Source organism: Cydia fagiglandana, chromosome 21 (assembly GCF_963556715.1).
Source record: "Cydia fagiglandana chromosome 21, ilCydFagi1.1, whole genome shotgun sequence".
NCBI lineage: Eukaryota > Metazoa > Arthropoda > Insecta > Lepidoptera > Tortricidae > Cydia > Cydia fagiglandana.
The window spans coordinates 13,490,546-13,516,324 of record NC_085952.1 but is presented as its reverse complement, the minus strand read 5'-3'; the positions used below and the strand labels follow the sequence as shown (position 1 = coordinate 13,516,324).

The window sequence follows — 25,779 nt, the reverse complement described above, 5'->3', positions numbered from 1 at the left end:
TGATACGTATGGCGCAAACGTATTTTCAGCCGACGTTTAGCTTTTTCAGTCAGTCTCCGTACAAAAAGTACTGAGGTTGACTAAAGTACTTAGCATGAATAATACGAACGTTTCCGAGAAAATACGATGGCAAAGAGTTGTTCACTACATCTGTACACTGAATTGGGGTTTGGGGTGGCCAATATATTTCCCTCTGCCGTTTTCTTTATAAAATTGTCTATCTATGTAAAATTGTCCTTTATGTTAATTCTATTACGCGTCCCAACCTTACACTGGTTTGGCCAACCATTCGACTGTATTCAAACGAAAACTATGCGGCCTGAAAACCACCTGAAAGCACTCAACTTTTGTGGAGCGTGCGTGTGGACGTGACACTATTTTTTACGTGCAAATGGTGGAAAGCAAAAATTGAGAATTTTGAAATTTTTTATTTATTTAATCTATTTATTTAAAAACAAAATGCAACTTTACAGGACTAACCTAAGTCATTACATTTCTTACACATAAGTTCAAAATACAAAATAATAATAACATAAAAAATAACAATAATAAAAGTATGGAAAAATTACATAAGGTTATCATAAAATTGGTATACATACATTAGATCCTGAGAAGACTGTTTGTATATAATTTAAGTGTTTATGTATAGGTGTCTCCTTCGAACTGTATACCAAAAATGCTGACTCTAATCCGCGTCACCGCCATGTCCCTACAAGTGCGAAATATTTAAAGTATGACTCACGCTAGACCGGGCCGAGCACGGACCGAGGCGTCCGCCATGTCATTTTCTATGACGGCTGATCGGTGATCACGTGGTGCTTTCCATAGATAACGAAGCGCCGGAAGCTCCGGTCCGGCCCTGGCCCGGTCTAGCCTGAGGCATCCTTTAAGCTTCATTGCTCAGGAGTATAAATAGTTTGTAACTAAGATTTGGTACCTAACTAAAGTTTAAAGTTTAAAGTTTGCCTATAGCTGGCATATTTACGTTTATATCTATGTATATGTATATATATATATATATGTATATAATTTTATGTATGTATAATATGTGTATTTATATAAATCTTATTTTATTTTATTTTTATTTGTATGTTATACTTTTATACTGTTTTGTATTCTGTTTTTCTGTGCTAAAATTCTTATATTGAATTTGAAACACCTACTGACATGACATAAATTTATTAATTTCCGCTACCTAAAGGTTGTCTGGAAGAGATCGCTTTTTAGCGATAAGACCGCCTGTTGTTTAATCTCTTCTTCCTGTATTATTTGTATTGTTTTCTGTAATGAGGTGTGCAATAAAGAGTATTTGTATTGTATTGTATTGTTTAACATAAATTATACCATCAACAACATGTAACATTCTTCTTCCTTGCTCCATCCCACTTTAAGTGGGGTCGGCTCTCCTAATTACTTTGCGCCACGAGATTCTGTCGAGGGTTGTCGGCTCGGGTAAACCGTTTTTCTTAAGTAATTGGGTCATGCTGGTCCACCATGTAGTCGGCGGGCGTCCCTGGCCTCTCTCTTTCTCCGGCAGGTTCAGAGCCTTCTTGGCAACGTACTCTTCGCCCCTTCGCATCACGTGCCCGTACCATCTGAGTCGGTATTCCGTCAGTTTTTCAAGTATAGGGGCTACCTTGAAGCTGCCACGAATGTACTCGTTTCTGACTTTATCGAACCGTGTAACCCCTCCGGATCACCTTAGCATCTTCATTTCGGCTGTATGGAGTTTTTGCACGTTGGTTTCTTTGATAGGCCAGCACTCCGATCCATATAGTAGCGGTGGTCTAACAGCCATCTTGTAGACCTTTCCTTTAATTCGAACGGGCATGCGAGTGTCACACAGTACTCCAGACAGTGAACAACATGTAACATTAATAGTAAACAAAATAGGTCTATCACTGGTTTGCACTGCCTGACTAGGACGTTGTTATTTAGCGGATTAGCAATTTCTTTTATAATTACAAAGGAATTAAAGTGTCCCAGAAATCGTCTTTCAGAAGTAACGAGCGGGAGCGAGTTCTTCATTTATAATCATTCATTCACACACACATTCGCAGCAATTTCGTCCCACATAACACAGGCTAGCAAAGACATGCGAAACTTAATTAAGTTTTGTAAGCCTTCTAATCCTGCCACTATCCTCTAAGTTTTAAGCTCCTGAATTTTGGAGACTATGACGTAAGGAGACCTTTTAAATTTAGCCGTATTTCATTTGGAATTATGTTCTTTAGACTAGTTGGGAGGACAATGGAGATTCCTCTTTAGGTATTATGCTTTGAAATGAACATTTCGGGCTTTAAGTACAAAAGAAAAAAATGTTGTACCTATTTTGTGCAAAGATTAGGTATTCACATAACGTTGCTAAGATGCAAATTGCGGGGATCTTTCTCTTTTCCTCCAATGACGGCATAATCAGAGTGACAGAGGAAAATTCCCGCAATTTGCGAATTTCGGTTTTCGCGGTAGCCGCCTGAGTCAAATAGAAACTCGCGAAATGTTAAGGATGATTAATAAATTATTTATCTTTTAGTTTAAATATAATACCGGGCCCGGCGCGGTCTACCGTGAGTCATCCTTTACCCTGTCCTGTAATATTAATTACCTAATTGAGTGAATTGCGAAAAAATTAAGCTAGTTAAGCACCTGTAATTAGTCTAAAGTTAATTGATTCCATTGTGTTACCACAGTTATTCAATTAAATTAAATAAGCCTTTAATCCATATATGAGAGACATTTGTAAATACAGATTCGATTTTTAGTTTGTGGATGTACATTGTTTGTATTATAAAATGTCTCTTAATGTGGTGTGCCTGTCGGCATAGGCCTCTTCCAACTCTCTCCAATGCTGTCTATCCAAGGCAACTCTGGTCCAGTTACCACAGTTATGCCATTTCTATTTAAGTTAGATGCATAAGCGTGTTAGCGTATGCTATAGACTTGTATGTGTATGCATTAAATACAATACAATACAATTTACATAGTTAGTTTTCGTAACACAAATGAATCAATTAAGTTAAGACTAATCACAGCTTCTTAACTGCGCTTAATTACGTACAATTTTTTTGCAAATCACTCATTTTCTTCATAACAAAACATGTTTTCTTATATCATGAGATACCTATAAAACACTTGGAATACGACCCCTCCACTGTACAGGTCAAGTGCTGTGTCAATCAGAGTCAAGAGCATTTGAACTATGCCGCATTTTGAACGCAGTCAATTCAAACAATTATGTGCATAACAGTACTTTTGTAAACAAGCCAATTTGGCTGTTGTTTGTGTGGGAGAACAAGGTGCGTGGTGGCGGAACTAAATGAGATGAATAGGTACGTTTGATGTGGTAAAAGTGTGGGACTGTGGGTATACAAAAAAAAGTCAAAAAATATTTATTTACGTGATAAGTATGAAAGGCCTGTGCACACCAGCTTGCGTGTGCGTGACGTGTACGTGCGCGTGCGCTAAAATGTTGGAGCCGCACACGCACACGTCACGCAAGCGGTGTGCCGTCTCTCATAAAGATGTGTATATTACAACGCTGCACGCGCACGTGCACGCCACGCACACGCAGCCGGTGTGCACAGCCCTGAATTCTTAATCGAATGGAACAGGGTTGCTATAGAGTTTATCATATTATTACGACAGCTGTCAAATCGCTCGCACACTGGGCATCACGCTCTCACTCAATTGAGACAAATTCACGTACATCTGGGAGCCTAGCCAATATGACAAACGTTGATAGAAAACTTAAATAATATAAATGGAAAAAGTCACGTCACTTTTCGTAGCATATTCCGATTTGTCGATGTACGATTGTCATTTTGGCTGGACCCCCGTATAGTTAAAAACAAATGGAACTACGAACGAACCTATTCATAAAAGGAACATGAAAATCATCATGACTCCATTACAATTGTCATTGTGACAGGGTTCAAAGCGACTCATAAATTTAATTTGTTTGACCGGACGGCAAATCGCCTAAAGGACGACGTATGACTCCGTGCTTAACAGACGTAACAGCCATTGAAAAGACAGTTTGAATTTAGACTTTATTGCTTAAGAATACGGTATATAATAGATGCCCAATAGTTGTTGGCAGTTATACGTAGAGTCCGGTCCATAATATATACATATACCGATGCTAGTTTTAAGACATCAATGAGCCAATTGTTCTCTAAATATAAGATTTTATAATTCCTATTCATTTAGTAGAGTTAGACTAAGAAAAGTTTGCAGCGATTTTGATAGCCCAGAGCTATTAAATAAATATATATTATTACTATTGATATTAGCAAATGTTATTTTCACGTCATCATTTTCATAGATGTTTGTCGTTTAAAATGACACTTGCACTGCGTGGGCTATCAAAATCGCTGCAAAATTTTCACGTTCTGACTCTATGTATTTTGAAACTTTATTTACACTACTCAAAATTGTTTTGACAAGTTTTGATTTTGACATGACTGTAGTCTGCCAGAAGACTGACGGATGATGTCAACAATCAACATAATATACAAACGTAATACAAATGTCATCCTCAATATCCTCGTGATATGTAACACGTGTTTGTGACTCTGAGCCCGATTCGGATTTTGAAATAGACATCTATTAGATATATTTTAGACATCACCAAGATACGATAACGATATGTTTAAGATCTAACCTGTAAATTTTGACATTTGCCCGATTCTGGATATCTCTTGAACGATTTCCACAGGATATGACTTAGAGATCCAATTCACATCTAATAGATATCTTACTCTATCTAACGTAAAAGTGACATTGGTTGCCCGAATTGCGCTGCAAAAGAGAACTAGTTGATATCTAAACTATAACGTATCTAGAATTGGTCTAGTACGTGTCGTCTCTTGTGAATATCTTGAAGTTCGAATACGGCAGTCTGTGAGGTGACCGTTATCAAATCGTCGTGAAAGGCGCTATTTTTATTTTCTTTACCATTTTCTTACGGCGAAATAATTTAGTGTCCAAGAAGGTAAAATGGAACCTGGAAATTTATACCTCAAATTGCAGAAATAATAAAAGGAAATATCTTGCTTTTTATTTTCTATGGTTTTCTTTCAGACTATACTTAGAAACCCCCTCGTGCTTGAAAGGAGGCCTGTGCCCAGAGCAGTGGGACATATGTACAGGATGATTCAGGAGACGTGAGCAGGACTAAGACTGCGCATTTTGTAAATTATAAGCAACTGTTTCGTATCAGTATTAGTGAGATTAACGTTAATTTTCTACTCGCGTTGAAAAAAAAAAATATACATTTATTTATGACATGCATGGTCACCCTAAAATTAGAATACTAAACTACCGATATTCTGTGTCAAATTGAATGTAATCACTGTCATCACGGTCTGGTTACTTTAAAACTCGTATCTCACTCAAGTTTGACAGTTTATTTTCTTCGTAATCAAAATGCTGTCATTACGGTTAAAGAGGTTTTATGTTTATTAATTAGGACTTGTAGGGTAACCATGATTGTAGACAGTTAAATTTGCCCTCACCAAAAAGTTAAAAATAGGAAAAAGTGTCGTTGTTTCACCTAAATACGACGGTGATCGATCAATTATCAGTTACTGAGTGTGCAGGATTAGTCCTGCTCACGTCTCATGAATCAACCTGTATATAGGCTAAATTATTTTATTTATTATTAATTTTTTTCTTTCGGAAATCACAAAAGCAATAAAATTAAATCTTTGATAATATTCTTCTCAGCAATATTTGACGTTTGATCTTAATTTTTCATACCACTCGAAGTGTGTATCTCGCTAGCATACCCATTTTAACGTATTACTAATCTCTTTCGATAGCGTGTCATTATGTATGGAATTTTGAGTTTCCAAAACGTCCCTCTTGGCTTCAAAATCCCATAGTTATAGCAAAGACATATGTAATCTTCGTATAAGATGAATAATAAAGTCTAAGGAAAAAACGTGCCTCGGAAATCAAGAAATAGTCATTCTCGCCTCGCATAGATGGCGCACAAACCTTTGGCCTATGCTCGGCTAGATGCCGTGACGACACCGTTTCATATTTCATAATTTTAACACATAGATATTAGTGAATGAGCATGGGTCAAAACAATATAAAAATAATAAAATCATTAATCCATATATATACATTTTTTAATAATTTTATAAGTTTTCATTTTGAGTTTTAGTCGTGTGTCGATAGATGGCGGTAAATGTACTGTGACTACAAAATTTCCTACATTGGTTATAGACATAACGAAAACGCGAGCGCGCGTCACGCTATCGAATGAAATTTACAACAGGGATTTTCTGGTTTAATAGATATTTGCCGTTTTCAAAATTACTCCGCTTTAGAAGTTACCCCAAATATGAAACTAACTTTAGTCCCTGTCATCAAATATTGAAAGAGGCATTGTCCGTACCTCCAAGACACCAGTGCTATCGGCATTCGTTGACAGGGGTCAGGAAATATTGAAACAATACTGCCTTAAGGTACAGTCATCAAATATATCGGAGCGGCCAAGGTGCTCACAAATATTATAACACGCCTCTATTGTCAAGGCGTTAGAGCGCGTGTTCAGATATTTGTGAGTACCTCGGCCGCTCCCGCGATTTACCTGATGGTGACTGTACGAGTTGTAACCCGGCGATGTGTCACTCTGTCACGTCTGTGTGACGTCATGTCGCTGTGTTATAATTTCGACCCCGACTATACCGATACAATATATACCTATACTTTACTTTAATTTTCTATGGATAGTATTAGAGTTTTCTCGCTCTTTTTTAGGGTTCCGTACATCAAAAGGAAAAAACGGAACCCTTATAGGATTACTCGTGCTTCTGTCTGTTCGTCTGTGGCGACAGGTGTTTTAATTATTAGTATTTTTATAATTAATATTAACGTACCGTATTCAAATGCAATCGCCGCTCCGCGCGACGCGGGCGCAGCGTAAGAGTACTTGCCTTATCGCTCGGTTCGTTTCGCCGTAGATCGGCGGCCCGAGTGCGCATTCGTGCGCGCTCGGAAATCCCGGTTAGTCGGCATATTACCACTCTCGAGGCTGGACGCATGCGCTCGCGCCGCCTGAGCTAACGGTTAATGCTTACGCGCCGACTCGCTTGCTTTATATTCGGTTTGCGTGCGCGCCGAATACGCTTATAGCTTTTGCTTTTTATGTATACTTTCTTTATGTGCTTTTTCTATCTTCTGTGCTTACTCTGACTTTCTCTTCAACTATACTGTGCTGTGCTTTGTACTCTTACTTCTTTCCTTTGTGTTTGTGACTCTAGTGTGCCGTTATTTGACAATATATAATTAATGTGGAACTAGCTTGTTTCTCTTATCTCGCTAGGCTAGTTCACCACATAATTGGTGACCCCGACGTGATTGGTGACCCGTTTAGTCGACGGAATAACTTTGCTCTCATCAGCCGGTGTGGATGCTTCTGCTTGTGCTTGCGCGCAGATTAAAGTAATTTCTGGTAGTACACCGTTTCATACTTTACTTGAGGAATACCCGGACATTATTAAGCCTGCCGGTAATCCTCAAGAGCGTAAATGTAAACACCAGACGCAGCACTTTATCAAGACTACGCCAGGTGCGCCTGTATTTTCAAGGCCACGGCGTTTGGCACCGGATCGCCTCAAAATCGCGAAGAGGGAATTTGAGGATATGGTGCGTTCGGGTATTGCGCGACGATCGGAGAGTCCTTGGTCGTCTCCGCTGCACTTGGTACCTAAAAAGGACAACGGCTGGCGTCCGTGTGGCGATTATCGCGCTCTTAACGCACGGACTATTCCCGATAGGTACCCAGTGCGGCACATCGCTGATTTCTCGCATAATCTTTTTAAATGCAAAGTTTTTAGCAAATTGGATTTAGTGCGCGCATATAATCAGATTCCCGTCGCGCCCGAGGACGTTCCGAAAACGGCAATCACGACACCCTTTGGACTTTTCGAATTCCCATTTATGAGTTTCGGTTTGCGCAATGCCGCGCAAACATTCCAACGGTTTATGGATGAAGTCCTTAGGGGTCTTGATTTCTGTTTTCCATTTATCGATGACGTTTTAGTAGCCTCTGCCAACGACTCAGAACATGAAACGCATTTACGAGCGGTCTTTGAGCGTTTCAATGACCACGGTATTCTGCTTAACGCAAACAAATGCGTGTTTGCGGTACCTGAAGTAGAGTTTTTAGGTTACCTAGTATCGTCGGAGGGTACTAAGCCTATAGGAGCTAGGGTAAAGGCTATCCGAGATTTTCCTAGGCCTAAAACAATTAAGGATCTGAGGCGTTTCCTAGGGGCGCTTAATTTCTACAGGCGATTTATTACTGGTGCTGCTAAATTGCAAGCTCCTCTCCATGCACTGCTAAGTGGTCCAGGGGTGAAGAGCAACAGCCCAGTTGTCTGGACTTCGGAGTCAGAAGAGGCTTTCAATGCTTGCAAGTCAAGTATTGCAAATGCCGCTCTCCTGGCGCATCCGGACCCTTCCGCTCCGCTAGCGGTAGTTACAGACGCTTCAGATTTCGCGATCGGTTCGGTGATTCAGCAGCAGGTCGAAGGGAATTGGCAACCATTGGGATTTTTCTCTCGCAAATTGACACCTGCTCAGACGAGGTATAGCGCCTACGATCGCGAACTTTTAGCCATTTATGAGTCAGTGAAGTATTTTAGATATATGATTGAGTTGAAGCCGTTTTTTATACTCACTGACCATAAACCTATAGTCTCCGCTTTTAAGAAGTCTCTCGATTCGTGTTCTCCGCGGCAATTCCGATACTTAGATTTTATTTCACAATTTACATCGGATATCCGGTATATATCGGGTGAAGAGAACGTCGTCGCGGACTCACTATCGAGGATAGAAGCCATCACAGACGGACTTGACTTACAGGTTTTGGCTACATCACAGGCTACGGATACCGAGCTTCGGGACTTGATTAATGGCGGTTCATCTCTAAATTTAGAAAAAGTTTCATTTGGATCGGTCAAAATATTTTGTGATGTGTCCCAGCCAGCCCCGCGACCCTTCATTACATCGGAGTTCCGGAAACAAGTTTTTGATTCCCTCCATGGGCTCAGTCACCCTAGCGCTAGGAATACTATTAGGTTGGTGACTGAGCGTTACGTGTGGCCAGGGGTTAAGAAAGATTGTAGGATGTGGGCGCGTGCGTGTATTCCGTGCCAGCGGTCTAAAGTTTCACGCCATGTGCACGCCCCGGTTCATGATTTCAAGCCACCCACTGGTAGGTTCTCACACGTTCACGTCGACCTGGTTGGTCCTTTGCCTATGTCGAATGGTTTTAAATACTGCCTCACAGCCGTAGATAGGTTTACGCGTTGGCCTGAGGCAGTACCTTTATATGACATTACGGCAGAAAGTGTTGCCAAAGCTTTTATTTAGACGTGGGTTGCGCGTTTTGGTTGCCCCCAAAATATCACTACTGACAGGGGCAGGCAATTTGACTCCAATTTATTCCGTCAGATAGCAGCAATGACTGGGTCTCGTCACTTGCAAACTACTGCGTATCATCCGGCAGCGAATGGCCTTGTGGAAAGGTTCCACCGCCAACTTAAGGCTGCCATAATGTGCCACGCAGATGACTGTTGGACTGAAACCCTTCCACTAGTACTTTTAGGCATACGTAGTGCGTGGAAGGACGATCTGTCTGCTTCGACCGCCGAGTTAGTTTACGGCGAGCCGTTAAGACTTCCCAGCGACTTATTGCAACCGACACCTGACCAACTGACGGACTATACCGATTTCTTATCGCGATTGCGTCAGCATATGAAAAACTTGCAACCGACAACGGTTGATCGTCATGGTTCTGCCAAAGTTTTTGTGTTTAAGGACTTGGCAACTGCAACTCATGTTTTTGTGAGACAAGATTTTGTTCGTAGGTCGCTTCAGCCACCGTATGCTGGCCCCTACCGAGTAGTTGATAGGTCGGATAAGTATTACAGGGTTGACGTCGCCGGCAGGGAGGTTTCTATTTCCGTTGATAGGTTAAAACCTGCCTACATTCTGTCAGAACCGTCTGGCCCTACCAAAACGTCATCGACCGCATTGCCTAGCTCAGTTGCCGTTCCTTCTGAACCTAAAGTGTCTCGTTCTGGTCGCCATATACGTTTCCCCGATTATTATCGACCTTAAAGGTCTCGGGGGGGCTGATGTGGCGACAGGTGTTTTAATTATTAGTATTTTTATAATTAATATTAACGTACCGTATTCAAATGCAATCGCCGCTCCGCGCGACGCGGGCGCAGCGTAAGAGTACTTGCCTTATCGCTCGGTTCGTTTCGCCGTAGATCGGCGGCCCGAGTGCGCATTCGTGCGCGCTCGGAAATCCCGGTTAGTCGGCATATTACCACTCTCGAGGCTGGACGCATGCGCTCGCGCCGCCTGAGCTAACGGTTAATGCTTACGCGCCGACTCGCTTGCTTTATATTCGGTTTGCGTGCGCGCCGAATACGCTTATAGCTTTTGCTTTTTATGTATACTTTCTTTATGTGCTTTTTCTATCTTCTGTGCTTACTCTGACTTTCTCTTCAACTATACTGTGCTGTGCTTTGTACTCTTACTTCTTTCCTTTGTGTTTGTGACTCTAGTGTGCCGTTATTTGACAATATATAATTAATGTGGAACTAGCTTGTTTCTCTTATCTCGCTAGGCTAGTTCACCACACGTCTGTCACAGCCTATTTTCTCCGAAACTACTGGACCAATTAAGTTTCAATTCGGCACACATGATTAATATATGTAAGTTTTTAACCCAAAGATGGACGTGTAACGTAAAGAAACGAATTTTAAATATGGAAGTCATATTTGGGGGGTAAATGAGAAAATTAAAAAATAAAGTCTTTCGAACTATATCGTGTTACATATAAAATGAAAGAGCTCATTGTAAGGAACTCAAATGTATATTTTTTATAATTTTAGGATAGGTAAATAGTTTATCAGTTATTCCCCCCCCCCCCTTATCTCCGAAACCATACTGGGTCTACTATACTGGGAATTTTGAAAAAAAATACACAAAATAGTTCTTTACCTATAGGTAGATGACATGAAAACTTATTAGAAATGTGCAGTCAAGTGGGACTCGGACTTAATGTACGGAACCCTTGGAACGCGAGTCCGACTCACACTTGGCCGGTTTTTCTCTCTCTGTTTATTATAAAAATAATACTATTGTAAGTAAATTTTAGGACAGCAATTAAATTAACAATAATACTAAACCAGGAAGCTCCTGCAGATTAGCTTTAACAGGGGAAAAACTGGGAAATTAATTTCCCGTCGCGACTAGCTCTTTTAATCCAAGTCACAGAAGATTTGCCCGCTAGATGGAGCACGTAGGTCTTGATTGGTTTATCGTTGTTTCTGGTGCGTATCCTTGGCATTTTACCACTAAAGAAGGACGTGAAAAACGAAATTATTATTATTAAAAAACTTACTAAATTCTTCGCGCACAGCATTTTTATTTTTAGTAATTAAATTTGCTTATTTACAAACACGTACTTTCTTTCTTTTTATTTATTAGAGATAAGTCACAATTACATTATATTTTGATCCAAAAGCATCGTTAAACCAGCATGTTTTATCTTGATACTCCATTCCGCAGTACTTAAATAATTAAATATACAATGCAATAGGTACTTAAAACAGAAATCTAATTCGTAAACAGCATAGTGATTGCAAAAAAATGCAAATTGGACGCGTCTGTTATCACACCGGCGGTTTTCTAATTTAACCCACCTTCTCCCACAAATTAGCTTAGTTTTGTTTTATTTTATTGCGTTTTTCTCTCTGGTTTACTGACAAGCGCCATAGTTCATCTATGCGGAATAACATTTAGAAAATAATACTCTATGCCGGAACTGCGAGTTCTTCAGTCCGTATACGGGTAATAATACGGGTTTTCTTAAAATCTCTTCATGATACGGAGTCTATCGGAGATAGTCTATGATCCAAGTTTAATCCCTCCTGGAGCCCGCCAGCGGCCATTGCTTTCAAAATAAAACTTTCAGCTGAATTGTTTTCGTTTTTATGTTTACAAGTGTAGTAAGTCGGGAAAATACTTATTACAAGCTTTTATTTACTTTCACCTGACCGTTGTCTACCTGTGTGTAATCAAATCTAGCAAGTTACATTTGATCCACTTCCCGGTTTACGATTGAGCTGAAATTTTGCATACATACGTAAGTCGGGTGACAATGCAATATTATGGTGTCATCGAGCTGATCTGATGATGGAGACCGGAGGTGGCCATAGGAACTATGTGATAAAACAACGAAACCTAATTGTGTTTGGGGTTTTTAGAATTGTCTCGATGAGCATTAGTTGCATGTGGAAAGAAAAGTAGGCACAGTCAGCGATAAAAGCTTGTACCCAAAATGAAATTTTTGCCAAAAACTTATTTTTGTATTGCCGTGTCAAGGTGTAAGCTAGATTTAGAGAGCTAGAACGGTAACATCTTTATGGTAAGATTTTTGGCTAACTACATTAGTATCCGTAAGTAATGTCATTAACGGGTCTAACGCGATAACAATTTCATTACTTATTATACTTTTTTTCCCAAATTGCAACCAGGTTGTAGAGCTGTGGTCACGGAAGACAACACGCGAGAGTTCAAAGTAAGTATTATATTAGAATAGTATCCTTTTGGAAAGGTAGGTTTTGGGCTAACTACAATAGTACAATTTAGGCAAGGTAGACATTTTTGGCTAACTAGAATGTTATCCCTTACACTCGTTAGAGTGGTAGTGTTATTTTTTGGGACGGGTCGGACATTATTAGGACGTAAATATGAGTTACCTATACCTAGGTTACTTCCTTGGGTTGGTAGTTCTATTAGCATTTTCTATTAGAAACGCTACTGTCGTGGCAGGTTACATTAAATAAATAAATATTACAGGACATTAACAATGTTTTTCTTTACATTATCAAACAAATCGTCTAACTCCCATAGTAAGCTCAATAATGCTTGTGTCGTGGGTACTTAGAGAAAGATACATTATTAATACATAGAAAACACTCATGACTTAGGAACAAACATCTGTGCTCATCGCACGAATTTGAACCCAGGACCGCTTCATAGGCAGGTCAGGGTCGAGGGCGAAGAGCGCATGCCCAGTAGGGCCAGCGGGTACCGAACCCGCTTTGCACGGCCCCATACACGTCTTCGGAAAAGGGGGGGATCAAGCGTTTCTGATCCACCCCCATTGTGAGGGGGCCCTGGCGAGAAGCCGGGGCTGCCGGAGGGCGCCGTGGTGGAATGTCATCCTAGTCGATCCCAGTGCGCCCTCACGAACGGCAGAGAGGGTGAAACGCCGGAGTGGGTTTAGTGGGTAGGGCCAAATTCTCAAATTTCTTAAATAAACTTTGCAGCCCTTCTTCCTAACATCCTCAAACTATCGATTATACTGTCACTCTGACTTAGACAAATCAATACACATCGACCCTTTTCAAAGATAGTAATCAGGACATGTTTGAACATCCTTTGCAAACATGAGGGCTATTGAAACTATTTGTAAGGCGATACACATTATCATACATCATACCCGCCATAAATCTTGTTTTACTGTTTGAAACTTGATATTTTGCCGGCTGAGAATACGTTTGTGCCATATCCATTTTTGAGAAAAATCGTTTTCAAGGGTTCCCAAAATAACAAAAAATATGATATAATTGACGCTAATAAATTTCTGAAAAAAGTTATTTTTCTAAAATGTTGTGCCATATCCTCATTTTACTACAGAATAATTGCACTCTTTTAACAGAAAGTTATCACAAAAGTGTGACATATCCAACACTTTTTGTGTCATATCATACAATGTACGTTTAACACCTGCTCATCAAAAACGGATATGGCAGTATTAAAAATGCTTTTATTTCATGATTACCACTATACATATTCAATTACACAAACGGGTCTACCGCGATATAATTTCATTGTCTTTCCGTGACCACAGCTGGTGCAACTCAGCTGAAACGTCGGAATTAAAGGTAAAAACAATGAAATTATATCGCGGTAGACCCGTTTGTGTAATTGAATATGTGTACAAAACGCGAGAGTTTAAAGTGTTAGATTACCACTATATTCAAAATATCTGTATGTTACAGTCATCAGCAATAGTATCTTACACAACTAGGGCCGCAAAAATATGTGACACGTTCTTATTTGGAGCGCAATAAGAGCGCGTCATATATTTTTGCGGCCCTAGTTGTGTAAGATACTATTGCTGATGACTGTACTATAAATAGTAAATATATGTGCCTAACCTTTGTGCTTGCAATCCGGAGGTCGCGGGTTCAAACCCCGGCTCGTACCAATGAGTTTTTCGGAACTTATGTACGAAATATCATTTGATATTTACCAGTCGCTTTTCGGTGAAGGAAAACATCGTGAGGAAACCTGCATACATCTGCGAAGAAATTCAAAAGGTGTATTGTGAAGTCCCCAATCCGCATTGGGCTAGCGTGGGGACTATAGCCCAAGCCCTCTCGCGCTCGAGAGGAGGCCTGTGCCCCAGCAGTGGGACGTATATAGGCTGAGATGATGATGATGATGATGATATGTGCCTAAATGATAAGTAAGTTCAATATTTCCTAAATGCAAAACTTATCGAAAAAATTTTTTTTTGTTCTTTTTGCTTTTTACTTACGAAAACAGAAACAGAATAACTCTGCTTTAAGATTGAAAGACAATAAAAATTTGCATAATACTAATCGAAGTTCCACATACCACCTATGTTCTTCTCTGAATAGTAACACAGAATAAATAGAACTAAGTACAGAAAACTCACTCTCTAACAAAACGCGTTTGTTACGGTCAGGACAGAAATGGCCGCTCGGTGGCGACAGCGCCACGCGCCGCTTATGGCTAACCACCAAAATTGGTGTGGAACGGATGTACTTGTAGCTACCTGTTGCAAAGCGACGAAATCGCGGAGTGAGCCACACCTGCTTATGTTCCTTTTGTGATTAGACGGGTAGCAATGTATTTTAGTCTTCTCGAGTCGGATTCTAAACGCCACTTTTCGACACTATGTCAGTGGATTAAGTACCTAGAAATCGAAAGCTTTTATCAGATTGAAATAAAAACGTCGGGCGTTACTATCTGTGTATGTGTATATCTGTGTGCGTCTGTGTCTATCATGGTTCATGAGATACAGCTTGGTGACAGCGAGACAAAAAAGGACAGTGGAGTCTTAGTAATAGGGTCCTGTAAACTCTTTGAGTAGGTACGGAACCCGAAAAACAATGCGTTACCGGCCTAAAGATGAGATTACGTTCTTTCATCATATATTATATTAAGTAGGTATATGTTAATTTTGTAAACAAAAAGATAAAAAGTTTGTCCTTTGAGAAATCATATTTCATTTATGACTAATTTAATCATTAAAATAAATAGGCAACTCCATTGTCCTCAGTATTAAATTTTCTACCAAAATATCCAGTCTCTAGTAATAATATGTGACGTTCTACGAGAAAAGGTACCTTATGGCGGCTGGCGCTTACGTCGCATAGCGCCGCATTAGTATTGGAGCGGCGTTAATAATAGCGTAAGCGCCAACCGCCATAAGGTACCTTTACCCGTGGGATGTCACGTATTTTTAGTTATTAGTTTTGTCTGTATAAAATTAACCACGCTAACAAATTACATAATTGGCATTGAGCCAACGCCATTCATTAGAAGACTACAAAAACCACAATCGGATCCAGTAATTCATTTACTTTAACTGTCTTAAAGACAAAAATCACAAATAACTTGAGTGTGTGGTTTAAGTTACAGAAAGTAGGATTGTATAATAATAGATATTACTTGATATAGATAATCTTCATCATCTCATGTTCTTCCATGTTTGATTTTCTTTCATGTTTTATGTTTCTTTTTGTACAATAAAATATTTTACTACTACTACCACAGAATAAATAATAGTACTAGGTACAGAAGACTCACTCCCTAACAAAACGCGTCTGTTACGACCAGCACAGATATGGCCGCTAGGTTGCGACAGCGCCACGCGCGGCTTATGGCAAACCCCAAAATTGGGGCCGAACAGATGTACTTTTAGCTACCTGTAGCACGGCGACGAAATCGCGGAGTGAGCCACGCCTGCTACTACTATGGCCTGAGTTACACTTGTAAGTTTTACTTACGTAAGTAGGGACACGGCTATACTACAGAATGAGAGATGAATATCGTTATCTCATTCTAACAAATAGCTTTGTTCCTACTTACGTAAGTAAAACTTACAAGTGTAACTCAGGCCTATAATCGGGAAATTACACAAGCGTCTGTGAGAGTTATGAATGATGCAAGGTTAGTTTCACTAGACTTATTATACATATATATCGACCGGGATATGGACCGTGATTACCTTTTGTAGGTATTGTCAAGCGTGGCTCACTCCGCGATTTCGTCGCTTTGCTACAGGTAGCTAAAAGTACATCCGTTCGACCCCAATTTTGGGGTTTGCCATAAGCCGCGCGTGGTGCTGTCGCCACCTAGCGGCCATATCTGTGCTGATCGTAACAGACGCGTTTTGTTAGAGAGTGAGTCTTCTGTACCTAGTACTATTATTTATTCTGTGGTATTGTGTTCGAGCTCCCGATTTTTCGGCGCAGTTACATGCATCTTGTTTACGAGTAACTGAAGATAGCGGGTGGATGTCAAAGTTATGTAAACCGCGCTCGGTCTACCCTCATTCATCACGTGAGAATTTGGATGTCAAAATTGTGTAGACCGCGCTAGGTCTACCCTCATTCATCACGTGAGAATTTGGATGTCAAAATTGAGACGATTATAAATTATGATACCTTTTCCGTAAGATTGCTACATCGTTGCCCCACATTACGCGGAAAATTAGGTCCTTTAGACCTTTTGTTGCGCACTATGGTACTAACTACGTAATTACAACAAAATTTTCGCCGTAATTAGTACGATTTTAAACTAGGATGACGACATAATTAATTAATAATTTAATAATAATAATTTCATCCTATGTACAACTTACTGCTTGGCCCATGCGCGAGAGGGCTTGGGCTATTGTTACGCTAGCTCAATGCGGATTGGGGACTTCACATACACCTTTGAATTTCTTCGCAGATGTATGAAGGTTTCCTCACGATGTTTTCCTTCACCGAAAAGCTAGTGGTAAATATCAAATGATATTTCGTACATAAGTTGCGAAAAACTCATTGGTACGAGCCAGGATTTGAACCCGCGACCTCCGGATCGAAAGTCGGACGTCATATCTACTCGGCCACCACCGCTTGCGACATATGAATAGCGTTAGAACAAGAAAAGTCTGCTGCGGATTTGATAGCCCACGCAGTGCAAGTGTCATTTATACGTCATAATTTCATAGAAGTTTGACGTCTAAAATGACACGTGCACTGCGTGGGCTATCAAATCCGCTGCAGACTTTTCATGGACTGACTAGTTGATTTTTAATCGCAACAGTTTCTGACTCAAACCAACCACCACCAAATTATTCATCATCATGGTTGTCATCGTCAGACGGTGAGTCGACATTGTAAAGTGGACTTTTGTCTAAAATCATTGTGGTGGGGCCGCTGTCAACTTGTCGCTTGGACGAAAAATGATGTGACCATGATTTCTGAAAATGACAAGGGACATTCTTCCAACAACGCAAATTTTTGTAAAATTGTTATGATGAAATGACAGGTTGAATGCTGTTTTGAAGAATATTTAGTGGCAGAATAATGAAATAATAGGTTACTTATAAACCGTTCAATTTTGTACGTGATTTTGAACGAATGTCAATATTTTTTAAGTATCGCTTGTTGTTTGAAGCAGAATAAGTAAATATATGTACAGTCACCATCAATAATAATACACCTTTTATTATTCATTTCTTAATAGAACGTTGGTTGAAAATAAAAAGCATGTGGACCACCTGATGCTAAGCTACTATAGCCTAAGGATCTGTGTTTCCAGAGGTACTGTCTTACTTATCACGTTACACACTGAAACTATCCTAACAATCTGCATAAAGTCATGTAATAAATAAATGAATTAGGTTTTTTTTTATAAAAATACATATTAACTAAATTACAAAGTTTTAATAAGTTATTTTTGTCATATCATTAAAAACAAAGCACTAGTTAATATTTAATTAATGTCTTTACTTTTAGAGAGCTTTGTCTCCATTTCTCAAGACCGTTGGTCGTACTAATTAATTCTTAGTAATTAAAAATACATAACAATACACAAAAGGTCTGGTCTGAATAGGAAATTAAAAATTTGTACCGCCTTTAGTGTTAGTTTTTACGCTTTTGTTCCGTGTTTCGATATTTGTGGTGGGGAAACGTTTGTGAGTTAATAATTTATGTTAAGTATATTTTTATTATTAACTTTTATATTTCTATACGTACGGGCATAGAGAATAAAAATACAAAGATTGCTCCATACATCAGTCTAGGTAAAAAAATATTATTTTCACAGCCGTCGGCAACAAGCGGCCCGCGAACCTCTCACTTGCGGCCCGCGAGCCCCCCTGGCTATTTTGTATGTAATATTGTCAAACAACAGTCTGATAAAGTTACATTAACAAAAGTGCGGCCCGCGTCAACTTCCTTAACTACTATGTGGCCCTTGGCTGCTAAAAGTTTGATGACCGCTGATCTAGCGCATCGAGTAGCGGAATTATCAGTACTGCAGGTACTGCTACTTGACAATCTGCCGTATTCGAACTTCAAGATATTCACAAGAGACGAGACGTACTAGATACGTTATAGTTTAGATATCAACTATGTAGTTCTCTTTTGCAGCGCAATTTGGGCAACCAATATCAATTTTAAGTTAGATAAAGTAAGATATCTATTAGATGTGAATTGGATCTCTAAGTCATATCCTGTGGAAATTGTTCAAGAGTATCTCCAGAATCGCGCAAATGTCAAATTTGACAGGTTAGATCTTAATTATACATCTTGGTGATGTCTAAAAGATATCTAATAGATGTCTATTTCAAAATCGGAATCGGGCCCAATAGATGTAGCACCGACCGGAAAGTCTAATGCTCAACAACATTAGACTTTCCGGTGATAAAGGTGACACTGACACTTACATATATGCGTTTATTAGCCCTCATACTATAGACCCAAAATTCCACACCTTCAAGGTTCATAAAATATTCATCAATGCCATTCTAAATTTATCCCATACATTCGTAGTCCGAGCCTGCCATCCATCAATCTTATATTTAAAGTACATCACCCGTAAACCCAGGGAAAATAAATAAAACCGGGCAAGTGCGAGTCGGACTCGCGCACGAAGGGTTCCGTACCATAATGCAAAAAAAAACAAAAAAAGGCAAAAAGAAAACGGTCACCCATCCAAGTACTGACCCCTCCCGACGTTGCTTAACTTTGGTCAAAAATCACGTTTGTTGTATGGGAGCCCCATTTAAATCTTTATTTTATTCTGTTTTTAGTATTTGTTGTTATAGCGGCAACAGAAATACATCATCTGTGAAAATTTCAACTGTCTAGCTATCACGGTTCGTGAGATACAGCCTGGTGACAGACGGACGGACGGACGGACGGACGGACGGACGGACAGCGAAGTCTTAGTAATAGGGTCCCGTTTTACCCTTTGGGTACGGAACCCTAATACCGACCCTGATATAAATAAATTCTACCTGTGGCCGTAAAAACCTATTTTGATATGCATTGGGCCGCTCCCACGGATATAAAAGTTTCACGATGCTATAAAAAATTAGGCAGACTAGATAATTCGCGATAAATTTAATTGTCCATTGCGGTTGAGGGAAAATGGCGTCTGTCCCCTGTAAAACGTTAGAGTAGCAGTTAATTTACGTTTTAGGATAAGATCTGGAGATAAAAGATGCAGACGACCTCGTTTTTCCTGAAGTGTAGAATAATGTTATTGTAATAGCAAACGTCTGGTGTTTAATTTAAATGGTCAATTGAGGAATAGGTAGTTAAACCACATAAATTATGTAGAATCACAAATTATGAAACTTAGTGAAAACATAAGAAGAATTTAAAAAATAGGATTTCTCTAGTAGGATTTCGAACCTGGCGAATGCAGTTAAAATGAAAGTAGTTTCGTTTATAATTTGTTTTCCCAACCACAGGCCGCCAAATTTTGTACATCTTTTGATTTTCTGAATCGGTTCCTAACAACCAATTTTTCTCATAGTAATTTTTAGGGTTCAGTACCTACTCAAAGGGTAAAAACGGAACCCTATTACTAAGACTCCGTTGTCCGTCTGTCTGTCACCAGGCTGTATCTCACGAACCGTGATAGCTAGACAGTTGAAATTTTCACAGATGATGTATTTCTGTTGCCGCTATAGCAACAAATACGAAAAACGGAATAAAATAATGATTTAAGTGGGGCTCCCATACAACAAACGTGATTTTTAACCGAAGTTAAGCAACGTCGGGCGGGGTCAGTACTTGGATGGGTGACCGTTTTTTTTTTGCTTTTTTTTGTTTTTTGCATTATGATACGGAACCCTTCGTGCGCGAGTCCGACTCGCACTTGCCCGGTTTTTTATAGTATTTATAGCTGAAATGACCGAGTTAGATCGCAAACAAACAAATTAATAAGAAATTCTGTCCCAACTAATTACCCAGCGTGGTCACCCTCGCTATCGATATGCAAATTATCACAAAAAATGCTGAAGCGCGTCGAAAGAGGCAGGCAACGGATTTCGGCCTCGAGACTGACAATACTCGTTCGAATGCTAATTCTGCGCCGTGGTAGTTAACAGACTTAACTGAAAGTGGACTTTATTATCTTTGGAATACGGTTGATGTATGATCAGTTAATTATGTCCACGATGGTACTAACAGCAATGATTTGAAGTGGACCTTATGAAGATAACGATAGGGTTTAACAATGAATAGTAAAAGTTAATAGTGCGACTGGTACGGCAAATTGGTTAAAATGGACGTTAACAAATCTGTGAGAGTGGTGTGATTTTTGTTTGCGATTATACTGTAAATCTGGTTGGTGACACGTGCTGAATTGTATAGAGTTAAATGGATAGAAAATAGCAAGCTACTTGAAAAAAAACCTAACGTTTTGGATCTCTTAATTCCAATAAACACGAACTAGTGCTGTATTTACGATTTTTTTCTGTAGTTGGCTTTCGGCTATTGAGTTTTTTACCTACCTATATGTATAGGTACGTTTTAAATAATTATAACGGAACCTACCTATTACACTGAAGAGATCGCTTACAGCGATAAGACCATTATTTACACTGTAAATCTGTTATTGTATTTTTCTTTGTGGTGCAATAAATTGTATTTACTTACTTACACTGATTTTATAAAGAAAAATATATTCAACAATGATATCATGAAACAGATATCGAAAATAAACAACAAAATCGATTATTAGTTCTAAACTCGGAATATTAGCCTTCAACTTAATAATTAATTACATCCACATACGGCTCATAACAGAGCCATAAAAGCATATAATATCCACTTAATTCAACCAAGAAACGCCAGCAAAATAAGTTAACATCTAACCACTGCCAGCAATTTTGTTTTTCACGTTTCGATTCGCTAGAGTAATACGATCTTCATAATTTACCACGTTGCATACAGATAAAATGCTAGAAAGATTTTCCAATTTAAAGTAATAACGAGCTGGAAACCGCATTTTGCTGCACAGTTTTTCTGAATGCGATTTATGACCACGTATTTACGGTGGGAAATTCTTTTAGAAAAGTTTTTGCGTATGAGGGAATATGAGGGAAAAGATGGAGAGGCCAGCAAAGTGGACATTGATGGTTATAATTATAGAAGGTTTTTGAAATTAGGACTTTACTACGTTCAAAAACTACCGTTTATGATGGGATTTTTTTTTAAAGTTTTTGCGTATAAGGTAACAGATGGCGCGAGCCAGAAAAGTAGACATTGATGGTTATGTAGAAGGTTCTTGAAATTGGATATACGCTCAAAAAGTACAGTTAAAAACCATTTATATTTATCACAACCCTTATAAAAAAAAACGTATCTCCTACTTTTGCACTACAGAAAGAATTATATACAAACTGTCGATTCTTCAATCTTTTATCTACATTTTTGTCTACCGGATTTTTAAAGAAATGAATACTTATTTTTCATGACTATATTAAACATTGTTTATAAAAACGCTTTTTTCGTATCTCGATTGCTGTGAAAGATCTAACATAAGTAGGTATACGAAATCTACATATTTGGTACATTAGTCTTTGACGTCTAAACGTGTCTGGGGTTTTAATTTTAAACTAATGAACACAAAAGTTAATGCCAGTAAACCAGTTTTTTGGCCTAAAGTTGTTCAACTTTGATGCCAAATATTTCGAAGACAATGAACTTTGAATTAAATATGGGATATAACCGTTGATGTTAATATAATAAGGTCCACTTGCACCATTCCACTAATCCAGGGTTAACCGGTTAAACCTGGAGTTGCCATGGTTACCAGTACAATTTGACATTAGGTTGACGGTTTAACCGCTTAACCCCGGGTTTGAGGGTTGGTGCAAGTGAGCCTAAGAAAACAATAGAAACCTAAGGGATTCAGATGGAAGGTCATTGAGGCATGGGATCCCCTTAAAGGGTAAATTTAGATATTGTAAGCAGAAAAACCACCCTATAAAATCATCGTTTTACATTATTTTATTCACATTTTTTTGGACCTTAAGGAGGCCATGATCCTTGGATCGTTTATTTTTTTAACCCTTTACCAGGCTGACATTTCAAAAATGACAATCGAATGTCAGTCTTACTCATCGGAAATAGAACACATGTTTGAAGTGCCGTATGTGGGAAATATATATCCCTTATGGTAACATTCCATTTCTAACCGCAGTTGCACTACCGGTACTGAACGCGTCGCTGTCATTGTCAATTTACATAGTAAAATTGACAGTAGTGCAGCTGTCGTTGGAAATGGAATGTTACCCTAAGCCTGGTAAAGGCCTTGTTCGTTAAAGGGTTAAATAAAACAATCCAACAAAGTACCCTATAACCCAAACATGTTTACAGGCACTAAACCCTGATTCCACTTTTACGACATTTTTACAGCAACTCATCTAGATTCTAGACTCATTGATTCCGTTATGAGGGCCTACCGCGAACCACGTTCGACGTGTTACCTCCCTGTCACACTTACGTACGAATTTACAAGTGCGACAGAGAGGGAATATCTCGAACGTCGTTCGTGGTAGGCCCCCTGAACGCACTTGTGGTTTTATTAGTCGTAACTGTGTCTGGAATGAAGACATTGCATTTGTATTGACCACTGAAATAAATTATTTCAAGTAGTTTTTCTGGATGGATTTTGTGTGGTTACCGTACAGTCTCATACTGGAATGAGTTTATGTTTCAGACGTTTTGAAGCATCACAAACTATTTTAGAATGAGTTGGTTATAAGTGGTTAAATATTATAATATAGATTTTTTAGTACAGTCACCTGCAATAATATGTTACTCTTCGAAGGCCGCAAAAATATGTGACATGCTCTTACGGCTCTATAAATAAGATTGTGTCAGATATTTTTGCGGCCTTCGTTGTGTAACATATTATTACCTACCTAATTAAAATTAAGATATTATAATAGGCATATTTCAAATTCACAATTCAAAAATAATAAAGTTCTTAAGGTTTTGTGTGACCCTGCAAAGCCGGGGCAAGTCTTTAGTTATATTAGTTTATATTAGTTATTCCTCAATAATCGCTCTATTGATAGATGAACAGTACGAACACAGCATGAAAATCCGTTCAATAGTTCTCGAGTTTATCACGAACATACATACACACGAACAGACAGACGTAGCGGAGGACTTTGTTTTATAAGGTATAGTGATATTCCAATACCAAGAATCCATAAACAAAAGTCAGTATCACAATAAAACAGTCCCTGAAGGCCGGGCCAATCAAATCCGCCTAATGGTCACTTAGGGAAGACCGATAGCTGGGACGGCCGCATTGGACGCCCTATTTAGTCTGACTCCTATTGAGACAGGTCAGAGCGGCTATAAGAAAACTTCATTTGGACTGGAACAACTATAAAAATAAATTTAAAAGTGGAAAAATTACTGTCTTGGGTGAGACTTGAACTCACGGCCTCTGGATCGATACTCCAGCGCTCTGCCATCTGAGCCACCAAGACCTCATCCCCAGCCAGCAAATCTTTCCACCATATTATAGGTCAAGGGGACCCTTAGCGACATCTACCGTAAGAGTGTTACACTTCTTAAACGGCTACCGGAGTTCCAAGTCATATTGGAAATTCACCAGTTACGATGTGCTACCCATACTAATAAATTTATTCTAAGCTTAATAGCATCGTTCGCAGACGTTTCTGCTTGTTAAAAATTAAAACTATAAAAATAGTTAAAAAAATGCTACCCACACATTTGAAAAAAAGAAAGAAGATGTATTTATTGTCACAACAGCGAATACAGAACACAATATTTAAAAAAAAAAGTTACTTAACCCAAACCCTTTGCACCAAAGTCCAAAGTTACTTCATTGATGATATATGAACAAAACTTAAACCAACAAAATATGATCCTCATTTTAGGAGCACTCGCGTTGATACTCGTCAGCGAAGTGTCGCGTCAGGATGACGCGGCCATTCAACCTCACTGCTGTGCTGTCACAACTCTGCAGCTAGTCCACTTCTACTATTTGAATGTTCTACCAAAACATGTTATCTCGAATGAGCTGTTATATAGATTTGAACTTTAGTACTATCGCGATACAGTTGCCACGCGTCAAAGTTGGAAGCTTGGGCTCGTCATGAAAGAAACAGATTAGGGTCTTAGTCTTACGCGTAAAAAATATTTGAGAAAACTCATACTATAATTATCTTCGCGTTTTCGCCACGGCTCATGGGATCCTGTGCATTCCGCTTGCAAACTTATACCAAGAATTGGCATAGGCACTAGATTTTTATGAAACTGCCATCTGATCTTCCAACTGTTTACGTTTGTACAATAAGCGATTGACTATATACCTACTATAGACAGATATTGATGCTCTATAGCTTTACGGTTTAAGGTTATCTTTTGAACGATAAAAGTTTAAAAAAAGTAAATCATCAAAGTATCAAAAGGGGCTTATTTTTTCCTCCTTTTGTTGTTGTATTCAATATCCGATATGTTTGCGTTACAATGTCACCCATATTGATATATCTATAGGCTTCACAGAATGATTGTGGTCAGGCTCAGTATGGGAAATTTATGTTTGCAGAACCAGACAGGATCGAAAACATGTTTTTGCGGTGGTTTATTTTTAGATTTAGAAGTTATTTTTATTGTAGAATTATTTTTAGACCACGTCAGGAGTAAACTGGCAGACAGCCCGCCTAATGGCATTCGCTAGATATGGACGCCACTTATGAGCTTACGTAGTCGAGTCTTTTGACTCAAAATTTTAAGAAGAATTGACGCATGTCTCTTTAAAAGACTCGGGACTGTTAACAAGTTGAATATAACTCGAGTTTCTGAGTCAAGTAACGAAGACAAGCAAGTCAAGCATGCAAGACGACAAACAGGCAGTCGAGACTTCAATTTTATTCTAGAAAATGTCTAGACTAGTATTTTTTTATACAATTTTAGTGTTTGACGAGCCGTCTCCATAAGAGGCACGAGACGACATACTTATTAAAGCGTTCGAATGCGAAACAGGAACAGGAATCCTGTACTGAAAATTATACCGAAGATCCCTCAAGATAAACACATATATTATATTTTTTATAACTTTCACTGTCTCCTCCATGTCCAATTGCTT

At 39.0% G+C, this 25,779-nt stretch overlaps 2 protein-coding genes across 3 annotated transcripts in view; both read right to left on the bottom strand.

The window, feature by feature from the left end:
• LOC134675193 (octopamine receptor beta-2R-like) overlaps positions 1–25,779 on the bottom strand; it is a 257,371-nt gene that overhangs the window by 210,801 nt on the left and 20,791 nt on the right. The gene's annotated exons all lie outside the window — the stretch shown is intronic.
• LOC134674982 (uncharacterized) lies at positions 1,388–1,798 on the bottom strand. The gene is made up of 2 exons (XM_063533126.1): positions 1,701–1,798; positions 1,388–1,643 (listed from the first exon to the last, which is right to left on the bottom strand). The coding sequence occupies exons 1-2, from the start codon at positions 1,796–1,798 to the stop codon at positions 1,388–1,390; spliced, it is 354 nt and encodes a 117-aa protein (XP_063389196.1).